Source organism: Anser cygnoides, chromosome 22 (assembly GCF_040182565.1).
Source record: "Anser cygnoides isolate HZ-2024a breed goose chromosome 22, Taihu_goose_T2T_genome, whole genome shotgun sequence".
Classification (NCBI taxonomy): Eukaryota; Metazoa; Chordata; class Aves; order Anseriformes; family Anatidae; genus Anser; species Anser cygnoides.
In genome coordinates this window covers 6,894,144-6,908,052 of record NC_089894.1, presented here as the reverse complement: position 1 = coordinate 6,908,052, position 13,909 = coordinate 6,894,144, and the positions used below count along the sequence as shown (strand labels likewise).

General features: G+C 43.5%; 1 protein-coding gene across 11 annotated transcripts in view; it reads left to right on the top strand.

Moving 5' to 3' along the window:
• The window catches only part of ATP6V0A1 (ATPase H+ transporting V0 subunit a1), a 30,364-nt gene that overhangs the window by 12,233 nt on the left and 4,222 nt on the right, over nucleotides 1–13,909 (top strand). For 2 of the 11 annotated variants that reach the window (XM_048051812.2, XM_048051814.2), the window contains exons 12-22: nucleotides 9–148; nucleotides 520–677; nucleotides 1,136–1,226; nucleotides 2,039–2,157; nucleotides 2,465–2,681; nucleotides 3,301–3,408; nucleotides 4,136–4,210; nucleotides 6,665–6,772; nucleotides 7,426–7,443; nucleotides 9,290–9,407; nucleotides 9,859–10,030. In XM_048051812.2, coding sequence (XP_047907769.1) covers nucleotides 9–148; nucleotides 520–677; nucleotides 1,136–1,226; nucleotides 2,039–2,157; nucleotides 2,465–2,681; nucleotides 3,301–3,408; nucleotides 4,136–4,210; nucleotides 6,665–6,772; nucleotides 7,426–7,443; nucleotides 9,290–9,407; nucleotides 9,859–10,030 — 1,324 coding nt within the window. The remainder of the gene's footprint in view (nucleotides 1–8; nucleotides 149–519; nucleotides 678–1,135; nucleotides 1,227–2,038; nucleotides 2,158–2,464; nucleotides 2,682–3,300; nucleotides 3,409–4,135; nucleotides 4,211–6,664; nucleotides 6,773–7,425; nucleotides 7,444–9,289; nucleotides 9,408–9,858; nucleotides 10,031–13,909) is intronic. The other 9 variants (XM_048051815.2, XM_048051817.2, XM_048051816.2 and 6 more) reach the window with 5 other exon arrangements.

Below are 13,909 nucleotides of genomic sequence, written 5' to 3'. Positions count from 1 at the left end.
TCCTGCAGCACCGTACACAATCATTACCTTCCCATTTCTGTTTGCTGTGATGTTCGGAGATTTTGGCCATGGAATCCTGATGACTCTGATTGCTGTCTGGATGGTGTTTAGGGAAAGTCGTATTCTGTCACAGAAAAGTGACAATGAGGTAAAGAGACGTGGCATGCTCGGCTTTGCATCTAAAGCAGAGAGTTGCAACTTGACTTACTTGCGTCTTCCCCCTCTTCAGTTGAAAATGCCTGTTACTCCTTGCACTTGATATTTGTGAAGCACTCAGACTGACAAGTCTGTAGACCACAGACTGAGTAGCGTCATTCCATAGTCAGATCCTCTGATTTTCCCTTCAGATGGTTCTAAGAAATTATTCCTATTATTTCTATACCACAAGAGAATAAAGACTGTGTTTTTAGTCCATATGGCCGGTGTTGCTTGTTCTGCAGCTGACTGATTTTACTGTTTTGTCTGTATGAGAGACTTCCCTTGTTCTCATGGACTTTCTTTTCTCTTTTTTAATATCAGATGTTCAACACTGTTTTTAGCGGACGATACATCATTCTACTGATGGGACTATTCTCCACTTACACGGGCCTCATCTATAACGACTGCTTCTCCAAGTCTCTCAATATGTTTGGTTCATCGTGGAGCGTCCGGCCGATGTTCTCAAAAGGCAATTGGTCGTGAGTAAATAGTTGGTAATTACGTAACTAATGAGTGATAGCAATAAGTAGGTGACTTATCTTTACCCGTCATCCTCCCAAGTCAGTAAAACCAAAACTTCTGAACTCAGGCTTGAGCAGAATTAGAAGAGGGGTGTCAATGTGATACCCATCAAGTTTCAAACCAGCTTCTTTTCAGAAAATTCATACAGAAGCACTTTAACACCGTTTTTCTCATAGATTCATGAGATTCAGGCAAGATTCCTGTCCCCTGAATCTTTTTTCATTGTGGCACTGAATAACAGGTCAGGAGACAAGTTTGTTACTCACTTGGCAAATCTCTAGGGCCGCGTGGGAACCTTAAAGTTCTCTCAATTTGAGATATTTCTTGCTCTCACAAGGGAAGAATGCTATTACTTTTAAAAGGAGGTCAGCATTGCTTGTGCTAATGTTTATATAATCTACTTATACCCAAACAGAGATGCTCTGCTGGAGACTACTCCTCTGCTTCAGCTGAACCCTGCTATTCCAGGGGTGTTTGGTGGACCATATCCCTTTGGCATTGACCCAGTAAGAGCTCTTCCTTCCTATGCTGTCCTTTAACAACATCTTGCGTAAACAGAAAAGCATCTGTCCAGTTCATTGTGAAAGATTTCCCCATCCCAGCCATTCCATTAGCAGTCTTTATCAGTGTTGGAAACAGTCCTGAATGATGAAAATGTTCCTAAGAGACGCTAAATGGAGGATAGAAAGACTTGGGGCCACAAGAGGCTTCTTTCTCATCCTTTCTGACCTGCAGCTTTTTAATTGAATCTGGCATGAGACGTAGAAATCATTTTATGATTTTTTTTCCACCTTGGAGAAAGTTAGTTATCTGTCTTTCCAATCAGTCTTGGAAATGTAAGTTTGTGAGTAATCCTGACATTTTGTAGCTGCCTATATCAGTAACGCTGCTCCTTGCACTTAGAATATTTGACCAAAATTTTGTGTGTGTTCCACATCAAAAAGGAAGTGCAGAAAATGAGAACTTCTATGTGTAATTGCTCATTGAAATGGATAAACTTTTTTTTTGCCAAGATAACAGCCTCTGTGCTCTTTTCCTGCAACTTCTGCCTACCATGAAAACAAGCAAGGCTTGATTCCTGCTCTGATGGTGGGATCAGCTGCTTTAAGTGCTCTTATCAGAAAGATTGTCTGCTTGTTTCCTGAATAGGTATCTGCATGACAAACATCTTTGTTAAAAGCCAAACAAATAGAACCCTGCCCTTAGAGCCTGATACTTTCTGGATGGTTAATGCTGTTTAGCTTAAAGAGAACACTTTCATTCTTCTCTGTTTTCCTTTTACTCAGTGCTTGGCTGACTTGGTGGTGTTTTTTCACAGATCTGGAATATCGCCACCAATAAGCTGGCCTTCCTCAATTCATTTAAGATGAAAATGTCTGTGATTCTTGGCATTATCCACATGCTCTTTGGTGTCACGTTGAGTCTTCTCAACCACATGTAAGTGCTTTGTTCTGCTTTCCTGATGGGGGAGGGAGGAAAACTTCTCTGGGTATAATGTGTGTATCTGTTTAAGACGCAGGAGTCTATCAGACTTTAACTGAAAGGCATAATACAACTATTTCTGTGTACATATTACCATGCATGTTAAGTAGTTAACTGTGTTAAGTCCTAACTATTATAGAAATGTGTAGTCTCTGCAGTTTTGTTCCAGAGGTGCTTTTCCCCTACTCTTAAAAGTTTTTCTCCTACACATGCCTAATGTTAACTAAATATAATTTCAAACTCTCTCCTTTTTTTTCTGTAGATATTTTAAGAAGCCACTGAACATATACCTTGGATTTATTCCAGAAATTATTTTCATGTCCTCACTGTTTGGATACCTTGTTATTCTCATTTTCTACAAATGGACAGCGTACGATGCTCACACATCAAAGGATGCACCAAGCCTTTTAATACATTTTATCAACATGTTTCTGTTCTCCTATGGTGATACCAGTAACAAGATGCTTTACAAAGGGCAGGTGCGTGCTCTTGCTAGAATAGTAAGATCAGAGATGATTCATGATATTTGTCTTTCTAATGTAACCTTATAATAATTGTAAAATCAGGCATTAAACGGTTTTTTCTTCTGAGACAGAAGAAACGTGGCATCATTTCCAAAGCCTGATTCTATGTAATGTTGAAGAAGGAAGGAGTAATTCCTTTGCAGAGAATTTGTGTCATACTGAACATAAGTCAGCTGTGCCCCCGGCGTATTTGGATCCAGATTAACAGTGAAAAGTCATTAGGGATATTGCCCTGCATCCGCAATGCAGTGCCTTGAAGCTTAGCTAAGCTGCTAATGCGACTTCCCCACAGCACTCTCAGATATCTGCCAAGTTGTCATTCCCTGCAGAATCCTTTGTGTTTTTCCCTAATCTAAACCAGTATCAGCATAAGTAGCATGTGTACAGTCAGGCAAGTTGCAGTCAGTTATCAAGTACAGCTCGTGTTGCTGTTCCTGGGGGTGGGGAGAGAGTGTGTGAAGCATCCACATACTCTGGGAATTGTCGTTCAGTGTTGCATAAGACCCTCTTGAAAGGGTTTGGTTTTTTGAGCGTGGACTGCCACTAAATCATCTGAGACTTGTTTCTGTTACAGCAAGGGCTCCAGTGTTTCCTCGTGGTGGTGGCGTTACTGTGCGTGCCGTGGATGCTGGTAGCTAAACCTCTGGTCCTTCGCCATCAGTATTTAAGGAGAAAGCACTTGGTGGGTGACTACCTTGTATATTTTCAGTATGAGAACTTATTACGGTTGAAAAGCTTTGTTCTGCACCTGGATACATGAGTTCACGCTGCACTGTGACCTGTAAAGCCTCTTTGCATATTCCTAGTCAGAGAGGCAGGTGGGTTTTACTGGAGACGAAGTATTGCCTGCCTGCTTAGCAGATCTGGATCCAGCATCAAATCGGCTTTTAAAAACCTTACCTGTGGGTAATGATAAAAACAATATAACCGCTTTGAGCATTGTCAGCTGGTTTGGGAACAGCTTTATTGGTTGCTGGATGCATTTCTGTGCTTTTGCTAGGATGACAGTTTAAAAGCAAAGTAAGCTTCATGGCTGACAAACTTAATGGCCATATTTCTTAAAGCAGTTTGGATGGTTAAAAGTAACAATGATTGCAGAAGTCTGTTTTTTCCACTTTTATTTGAGAGGTTATCTCCTGGGGTAGTCTGTAGGTTTCCAACTGTGCTGTAAAGTATCTTTATATAAAATGCAGGGACCTGGCACATGTGCACTGGGGATACTTGAAAATTTTCCCTGCATGTATGGCAGACAGCTTTTAGGATGTTAAGCGAGTCAAAGATCAGTTCAGTTAAAGACACTCCCTCTCCCTTCTCTGACCATCTTTCATCCTCCCATGTCCCCTCCATTCGTCTCCCTTTCTCTTTTTGTTTTCTTCCTCCTCCCTTTCTTTTCTTCCATTCACTATCAGGAAGGGCAGCCCGTGGAGGCCCAAGTCAGCACAGTCCCGAACGAGCAGGCACTAGAGGCAGCAGCGGCTGCAACAGTGAGTGGATTTAAAAAAATCACGTGATGGATTTATATCTAATTATCAAGAGAGCATGGAATGTATCTGAATTTCCTAAGCGAATGCCAACTGCACCTTTAGGGTGAAAGACTCTTTGTCTTGGAAAGAGCAAAGTTCAGCGAAATTGATACATTCTGGAAGAACTACCAGGCTGGTGGACAATAGTTCCATATGCACAGAATGCAGAGACACTTCTTTGCAGGAGTGTTGCTGAAATCAAAACCTGCAGAGCAGCACCAGAATACCTTGCTACCACATCCCCCCAGGTTAAGTTCCCCTTTTTTCCTTTTCTTGCATATTTGTTTAAGCTAGATTAGGATTCTTCTCAGTGAAGCGTTTTTGTTTGCATTGTGTGTTCCCAAACATCATGTTTATGTGATGGCCTCCCAGCAAGTTCATACCAGTAATGACTGGATTTTTAACATCTGTGCCCTTGTAGACACTTGGACTTAAAAACTGCTATAAAATGGTTATGCACAAATAAGCAGTTGTTTCTGCTTCCTTGTTTGTGTCCAAACCTATAGCCAGCCCTTTAATGTGAAAGCTTTCTGGTGGAACGAAGATTGCAGCAGCTCCTAGAACTTTATCTCTTTCTCTGTACTGCATGTTTCAAATTGGTTTTGGTTATGAATGCTACCTAACTAGGAAGCTTAAATCTCACAAACAGTGAAACAAATTCTGTGCCTTACGTGCTAAAGGTGCTTTGAGGATAACTTCTTAGCTGTTGGCCTATGTTTCTATCATAAAATTGTAAGTAGCCTCACAAAAACATCAGAAATAACAATGGATTTTTTTGTGCATAATCCATCCAGCATATTGAGTGCCTCTCGGTAAAAGAATCTGCAAGTGAAGATCTCTGTGTGAGGTGTGGCTGGAGTATGAAGTAAACGGTTGGAGCTTTTGGAGCTGTGTTTAGTTTGGACTCTTTACAGAGAACAGATGCAAGTTGGGTGTGAGGGAAAAGCTGCAAAAGTACAAATTCTTGCAGGCTAGGAGGATAGAAACGGGGTGCTGATACTGTTCAACAGTAACTTACAGTGTTTCAAAGATACTGAAAACTCAACGCATTGTCTTACCTGTAAACATATTCTATTTTTTTCATCTTATTTCTATTTTCAGAGCGTAAACAGCTACCTAACTTGTTTTTAGAAACAACTTGACAAAGTCTTTAATTCATGTCTGCTAGTTTAGGCAAATTCATAATTCGGCATAAAGTAAAAGTAGGCTTCTAAGAACAAAGTGGCTGAAAGAACATTGAGAGGCTGTTCTGCTCATATGCCAGAGCGATGAGCTGTGAAAGCCACAGAATCTTAAGCCTCCTCGGTTTGTGTTGTCATCCCTAAAGTTATAAAGTATTTAACTTTGCTGGTTAGCCTGTTTACATTCCGTGTTACAAATGACCCTGGTACAGTCCTAAAGCTGAACGCAGGGCTTTTATTTCCATTTGTGGCATTTCAGTCCGCCTCTTTAGGTGGGTCAGGCTCAGAGGTCTTCGTTTATAGTATCTCAGATCAGACACAAGCGTTTTCTGTCTTTGGAACATCTGGGAGGAAACAGAAATCCTGCTGTACCGTGCACGCAGCTGCTCGCTGAACAGAAATCCAGAAATAGTGATCTGCAAGTTAGGCCTTCATTGTCTAGTACGTATTTACAGTGCATAAAAGCTCTTCTTGAGGTCACTATCAGATGTTGAACGGTTCTCTGCATCCTTTCTTGGTGGTGGTGAGACAGTATGGAGGAGGAAGCCTGCTGTAACTGTGCAATGAGCGCAGTCATCAAGCGATCCTATCAGAGGAAAGTTTCAACTTGCTTTGTGGATTATTCTTTCCTACTCAGAGTGCAGTAGATTTATGAGCGTCAGACGCTGAGTGTCAGAACCAATGTCTATAAAAGGAACTGCTTGCACAACACCGAATTTCCAAGTAAGGGAACGTCTGATTTCCCACGTGTGTCAGTATGCCTGGCGCTGGTGGGGAGCGAGTGTGTGTGTGTGCCCAGATTTGTGTCAGTCAGTTCTGCTCTGAGTTGCCACTGTGCGACTTGTTTCACTTACAGCAGTGGTGCTGCAGTCCTTCTGAGTGCTTGTTCAACAGCTGCTGGGCAAAACGCTGGTCTGTTGCACATCAGTTACAGCAAATGTTCTTGTGAGAGATGTGGCATTTATTTTACTCAGGATTGCAATTACCTTTAGAGAAATGTATCAAGTATTCATGCAGGAAGACTTTTTTTTGTCCCCCCTCCCCAGCCCTAGCAGGAATCAGCACCTTTCCCATCCAGGCTGGGAAACAGAATTGTACAGCTGCTTTAACCCGGGCCTTAATGTCTTGTCTTCTTCTGTGAGCTACTGCTGCTGCACTTGGAGTCGTAAGAAGCACCCCCTCTTGTAATAAAGCACCAACAACACTCTGTTCTTTCTTTTTCTGCATGTATTAGGGGACGCACAACTTTGGTGGGATCCGGGTGGGCAATGGACCAACTGAGGAGGATGCTGAGATCATCCAACATGACCAGCTGTCTACCCATTCTGAGGAGGGGGAAGAGGTAAGCACCTGGCCAGCCTCTGTCCCAGGTCAATGTGCTTGGTAGCAGAACGTGCTAGGTTTTTTGGACTGTATTTACTGATTCCCAAGCTGTTTAAATAGCAACCTTTTCAGTGAAGTGTTTTCATAGCAGTAAAGTACCACAGACCATCTTTTGGTCATTCCCAGGAGTTCTGGGGAAAAAAAAAAGGCAGCATAATTTGCAGATACAGGGAAATGTGGCTTTGTTCTCATTACAAGGAGCCATCATCTTAGAGGCTGCACAGTGAGAGCTGCAGAGTGCTCCCAGATGGCACATTCAGCTCTTGCTCTGGCTGAAGCGCAGTGCAGTTGTGCTGCTTGCTTCTCCAGTGTTAGCCAAAGTCCAAGGGCCGTGTTTCTGCAGTAATGAGATCTCAGTTTATGTTCATTTTGACTGTTGGGGGTTACTTTAGCTGCTTTGCCTTACTTCTGATAGGGGAGAAAAAGGAGACAGTCTCTTAATTTGGGAGTTTTCTGATGCTTCTTAACAGTTCTCCAGCATTACCTTGCTTCCATAGTGCATGTAGTGGGTAACTGCTTTACTGTGTCGTGTTTAGGAGGGAATTACTGAATGTGCTCGTGATTAATGTTGTGATTGAGAGACCTCACTAAATGTAAACTTGTGTTTTCAAGCCTACAGAGGATGAGGTGGTAAGACTACAGCCAGCTTGGCGTTCATGTGTATCCGGAATGTTTCCCATTGGCGTAAACCACACACCGAATTAAACATGTTATGTCATGGCATCTTATCTTCCAAATGATCTAGCTGCTTACGTATTACAGGCCATTTTTAATTCTTCATACAATGTCATACCCATTAACAGACCTTTAATTACGTCATCTATTTAGCTTGTGTCTTATCCCCTGTCTGCAGATCTTCTCTTAGTTTACCTGAAAAGCTGCTAAGCCAGAGATCTGAAATGGAAAACTTTATGCTTCTAAAGTTTGTCTCATTTGCCTTACGTTGTGTCATTGGTAATTCTGCACTGCAACGACCACCATCTCGAAATGATTTTTCCCAAACTGACTTTATTTTTAAGGATGATACCAGTTGTTGCCAGTGAGTAAATAACAGCAAAAGCAGTCTGGTTCCATACAGCTCAACAACTTACCCAGCCAGGATCTTTCTGTAGAAGAGAGTCTCTGTTGTGAGAAACTGCTCATTCATAAACACTTGTAACAAGAATGAGTATTAAAAAATTGGATTTTAGGAACTCTCATGCTGAACTGATTGTAGGTTTCAGGCTATCAGGTAACCTTTTTTTTTTTTTTACAAAAAAAAAACACAACATAAATGCCATGAAATTAGAGTAGCTTTGCAACAACGAGGTCATAAATTACGCTAAAAGCGACCCTGTTATGTGGAAGGTGGTCCTATTATGTGTGGGTCCATGTGGAATTGGTGGGGTGGAGATCAGCATGCTGGTGTACTGTTAATTCTGTTTATCAGTAATCCTGTGAAAAATGGCTAAAACTGCCAATACCCTGCCAAAGCAATCTTGCTGATTCTTCTGCTCCCTAGCATAGTGGTGGCTCTCTCCATAGCGGTGACTCCAGCAGTTGCATGTGGCCGTAAATTGTCATTGTTTAAATATTTGTCACATTCCGTTTATTGCACGCTGACGTGCCATCTGTGCTGGGAGGTGGTACTGTTTGCGAGGGCAGTCTTTATTAAAGAACTTTGCAGTTCACATTCTGTGGAGAAGAAATTAGGCTTTTGACAGCGAATTTAACTTCGTTGTTTGAAATATTTATTGCCCTGGATGTACCAAGGGAGAAATAAGAATATAAATAGCCTGCTCTGCATGCCTAGAACGCTAGTCACACGATGTCTTTAAAGTATCACATTGACTTAACTTAAATATGAGCAGTTTCTGAAGCATGGATTAAATCCAGAATGTAAGGAATGCTTTCCCGAGCTGCGCAGTAAGAAACTGTCCTTCATGGCAGATTTTGAGTTCTTTGTTTATTATTATTAAAAAAAAGACTTCGCCAATGAATTGTGCACACATGACGTTTTCTAGACTGTTTTGTGCATTCTTTTTGCTTTCAAAGAGGGAAAGTTCCCATCTTGTAAAATGCTTTTGATGATCCTGTAGCAAAGGTACATGCACAGTATCGACTTGGAATACTGTCTCCTTTTTTGTAGAAGTCCATGCAGTTTACCAGTGAATTCATATGAATACCATCTTGTTGCTGAACAGTCTTTTCCTGGCAAAGTCCATGGCTGAATTTACAGTATCTTGCTTTCGTATGATATAGCAGGAAAGCAATAATATTCAAGCAGTGAACTATTATTCTGCAAAACCTACAAAGACAAGAGAATTAATTTATAAAACTGACATGCTAAACCAGGAGAAGACAGTATCAGTGTCTAACTTTCAAACACGATGTCCTTGGTGATAGCACCAGGTAGTGTGCCCGTTTTCCCCAGCCAGCCACTCTTTCCTGCTTGCAAGTCTTGCAGCTTTGGTCATTTTCTGTGTTCGCTTTGCAGTTCGACTTTGCCGACACGGTGGTGTACCAGGCAATCCACACCATTGAGTATTGCTTGGGGTGCATCTCAAACACCGCGTCCTACTTGAGGCTCTGGGCTCTCAGCTTAGCCCACGCACGTGAGTACTCTTTCTGGAGCAGGAGTTTGGATCGGTGTCACGGTCAGCCTGGACCAAAGGCAGGAATGCAAGCAGCTTCCCCGGAGCTCTCTCCGGCAGTGTCAAACGCTGCTGATTTAGGACAGAGCTGTGTGCGTCAGCTGCTAGTGACCAAGTCTAAACACCAAATATCTGCTTGCATAGCACTCTGCTAGAAGCTGTCAGGGATGGATGGAAGCTAAAACCCTAAATAAAGCAAAGGTCTGCTGTGCAGGTAGCCTGCCCTGCACTGCTTACAAGAGATGGGGGCAACATCCTGGTTTACTTGCCTGCAAAAACTGTCGTTCCTCTGAATTTTCCCACCTTGTCAAGATGCGAATTTGCTTGACTCCAATTTTTGCAATGTAAATAACCTGTAACCTTCTTGTTGAATGCTCTGAAATGAGTCCTCTCCTCTCCTTTCTCCTGGCAGAGCTCTCGGAGGTGCTCTGGACCATGGTGATCCACGTTGGCCTCAGTGTGAGGAGTCTGGGTGGAAGCCTCGTCCTTTTCTTCATATTTGCTGCTTTTGCTGCCTTGACGGTAGCAATTCTCCTGGTCATGGAGGGCCTGTCTGCTTTCCTCCATGCTCTTCGCTTGCACTGGTGAGTTACAGGAATGTTCAGAAACTGTAGAGCTCTTTGTGGTAAGGAAATTGATGTCACCTGGACTACCTGGAGAAATGCCCTCTTCCAGAAGACTGAATTGGCTGTTACACAGTAAAACTAAGGCTATAAAATGAGGGTAGTGGATAAGACTGAGTTGAGATCAGTAATGTTCAGAAGTGGGAGAGTACCAGGGATCTTATCTAAACATCTAAATGCCCTATAGCAGATATGCTCTGGCAGCAGAAAGCCTTTAATAGGACCAGAGATTTTCGCTCTCGTTTCTAGGAATACACTTCTTTCCTGATTGCATGCATAAACGTAGAAATTACGGGGAATAGCTGTTCTACAATTAAAAATAAATCAGAGTAAAGCTTTGTGAACAGTGGGACTGGAAGGTTGTGCTCGATGGATGAGAGTGCTTTTGGCTTTCAGTAGGATTTTTTGTTCTGTCCTTTGCTCTGTTGCTTGGTCCCAATGTTTGTTTTCCCTGATGTGTGATAGCTGCTGATTGCAGTTCCCTTCACATCTGGTCTGCTCTACGAGGAAAACTTTGTGCCATTGGACTGTTTGAATAGGAAGTGTGAAGAGACAGGCAGTAAAATAACAAATCAGCGTATCTGGGCGGCAGTTATCTGAAAAGGGATGCTACCCTGTAAATATCACTACTTTAGCAGATAATAGATTTTTTTAACATGGTAATCTATTCTAAATAGATTTTTCTTTAGTGCATTTTGCTGCCTTACAGGAAAGCAAAATCTGGGACTGCAAGCTCAAAGATCAGTTCAAACTGAGCTCTATAAGTTGTCTCTAAAATCTCTCAGCCGTGAACTATTGTGTGCACGTGATTTTGTAGCTGTAGCTCGGCGTGGTGCATGTGACTTTGCTCATCTTCACAAGACCTGACATTGAACAGAGGGCAGCTTTGTCTGTCTGCCTTCTGGGGTGCTGTGGAGTATGAGGAATATTTCTTACTGCTCTTGCTTATTGACTGATGCTTCCTTAGTCTCTTTCCCCTGATTCTTATGCTCCTATGTACGCAGCCAGCCGGAAAACAAGAAGGAATTACTCACTTAGAGTGCTCATCACTTTCTCTGCACCCAAGTACGGAAAAAAGTGTTCAAGAGCTTTCTCTAATCCGTGTTTAAGAGCACCTATTGTTCCACTTCAGATTCTCCGTTTGGCGTGCCGGTGGAATCAAAAGAGCAGCATGGGAATGCGTTGTGCTCTCTGCTAGGGTTCTCTTCAGGCTAAAGCGCAGAAGAGTGAGTCTGCGCCTCTTCTCTGGGGAGTTCTGGTTGCTGCCACCTCTTATGGTCATTCCTCTCCTGGTAGGTTGAAAGTGAAGTCACATGAAGTTCACAAGGAGAATTCTGTTTTGCTTAAGTGGGAGAAAAAGGCTGTTCTGAGCACTTTTTAAAAATAGTCTCATAAGTGGAAAAGGAAGCCAGTGCCTTTTGGAAACAAACAAGCAGAAGTCTCTTTGCACTCTTCCCCATCTCCTGGGGAGTGAAAACTTCGTCCTCTCATGTTCTCCGTTGACAGGCGTGCTTCAGTGCACACTGAAGCATCGCGGTGTGCCTGGTCTCTGTAGCTCGAGTGAGTCGGGATTCGCCCAGGAGTTCAGAGGTGTCTCCATCTTGTGCTGAGGGAGCCTCTCGTGGGGGGGCTGCTCCTGCAAATGGCTGCTGGATGGTGCTTCTGTTTTTCCTGGCATCCAGCCTAGAAATCGTCATACCAGTCACTTGAGATCTTCTTGTTGACTGGCTGGTGTTTCCTCATCCTCACACTGCTGTCACTGTACTGCACGGTTGCATCAGTGTGAGGAGAGAGCTCTGCACACCCTGCTCGATACTTGTGCTAACAGCACAGAGCAAACAGCGCTCTAACTCGGTGTGCGGCGTTCCTGACCTTCAGTGGCTTGTGAATTCGTGGATTTTCAAAATCTTGCTTGTCTGGACCGCAGTGCTTTATGGCACACTCCTGAATAACAGTACATGAATGGTTCTGAATGCCTCTTCTTTTTTACTCTAGCTAAGAAAGCGTGTTTTTCTGCAGATACTTATCGTGTGATAATAATCGCAGACCACACTTAGGGATACTGCTGACAGAGCACCTGAAACAAGGGTGAACTAGAGTTTACAGCTCAGCAAAGAGGTGGCTTTTCACATTGCCACGCTATTTCTCAAGTATGATTAAAATATGGTCTAGAAACGTTTAAAGGGAAGATTCACGTCACTGAAATGGCAAGCAAAGAGAAAAATCCAGCTGAGCAATAGCAGTAGGCACGTGGATCACAGGTGCTGTGCAGAGCAGTGCCAGGCACCTGCTGGAGAACTGCAGGACTGAGGTTCTTAATCGGGATATTTTCCCTGAACATATGTTTCAAATTTCTATGAGAATGTAAATAAAAGTTTTACCAGAAATCTGCTCGAGCTTAGGGTCTGAAAAGCAGCAATTTCACACAGCAGGTGATGTGCTGGAATTATTTTGGGTTTGTTGGATTTTCATTATCCCGGTGGAAAGGAAAGCACCTGCAGTTGTTCAAAAACAACATGCTGTTAACATTCCTTTTTGCTTCTGAACGTGGAATCAGTATGTTTCCAGCGCTAGGTGTTTCCTTTTCAGAGGGTGGGGGGTGGAGGATCAAATGCAGCTGTCCTGGGAAGAGCAGATCATGTTTTGTGGCTCTGGGAGAAGAGTCACCTATCTGGAATTCTGAAGGTGTGGGCGGCTCAGCCTTCCTGGAAAGGAGGAGTCACTCAGTGGGAAGAACAGATTTTTCCACGAGCTCTGCCTATCGGTCCCAAATGAGGAGGATTTGCTGCGTGCTCTTTCAGAAAGCGAGCATTTTTTCTGCGGGCTGGGTTCTTCTGGGGCATTTTGAGGTGGAGGAAAGCACTCCAAGTGCTGCCAAGATCGCAGTCTCCTTTATCAGAGGTCTGCTGGAACTCAGTAGCAGTCTGAGCTATGCCCATGTTGTGTGGTGAATTCCTCTCGTTGCAAAATCCCTGTTCTGAAATATAAATTGTATTTGTTTTTTGGTAAGGTAGCTTGACATCTCTGCTTACATTATTGTATCTCACTTTTTTTTTTAAGCTGCTCAGCAGTTCTCATGAAAGCAAACGTAGACTTTGCCCAAAAAGAGACTGTTGTATCTGGATGCAAAGCTGGGTCGCAGCATCATCAGTTGATGCAGAAATGTTGTTTCGGTGGAGGTGACTGCCTGGTAAAGCAAGGTTATAGGCTTGGTTTGGATCTGGAAGCTCTTTTCCTTAGAATACGTCCCAAGAGCAGGCCATTTCAGCATGCTGAAAAGAATGGATAGCAGCAGGCATAATGCAAAGCAAATGGGGTTATTTCAGAGCAGCAAAGAGCGGGGTTTGTGCTGCTCTGCAGGAGACAGGTGAGTGATAAAAGATCACTGATGTGGAGGCTCAGTTCCAGGGTTGGGAGTTTTTACCCTTGCCAATGCCACAGCCAAACCGTTGTCCAGGCTTGGCTCTAGTCACCCCGGTGTGTCTCAGCTCCCACACCTCAGTCCACGTCCATCAGAGTGGAGAGAGCGGTTCCCAGGCACGTGTGAGCAGAGGTTTGGCAGGCACAGAGGACCGTCTGCTGGTGCTAAAGGTTTTGAGTCTGGTTTCTCCTTCCTGAGTGCATGAGCAGCTTCCCTGGGAGGTGTGTGCACTTCACCGTGTACTTGAGCCAGATATAAATGTGATTTTTCTTTACCATGCGTTGCCTGAGCTGTCGGAAGGTCTGTGAACTGGTGGCAAAGGATGAGCGGAGTCCCTTGGAGGCAGCGAGACGGATCCCAAGCATTCCCCCCGCTCGCACGGCGTTAGGTGCAGCTGCAGGTGGGGAGCTCGCACAAAG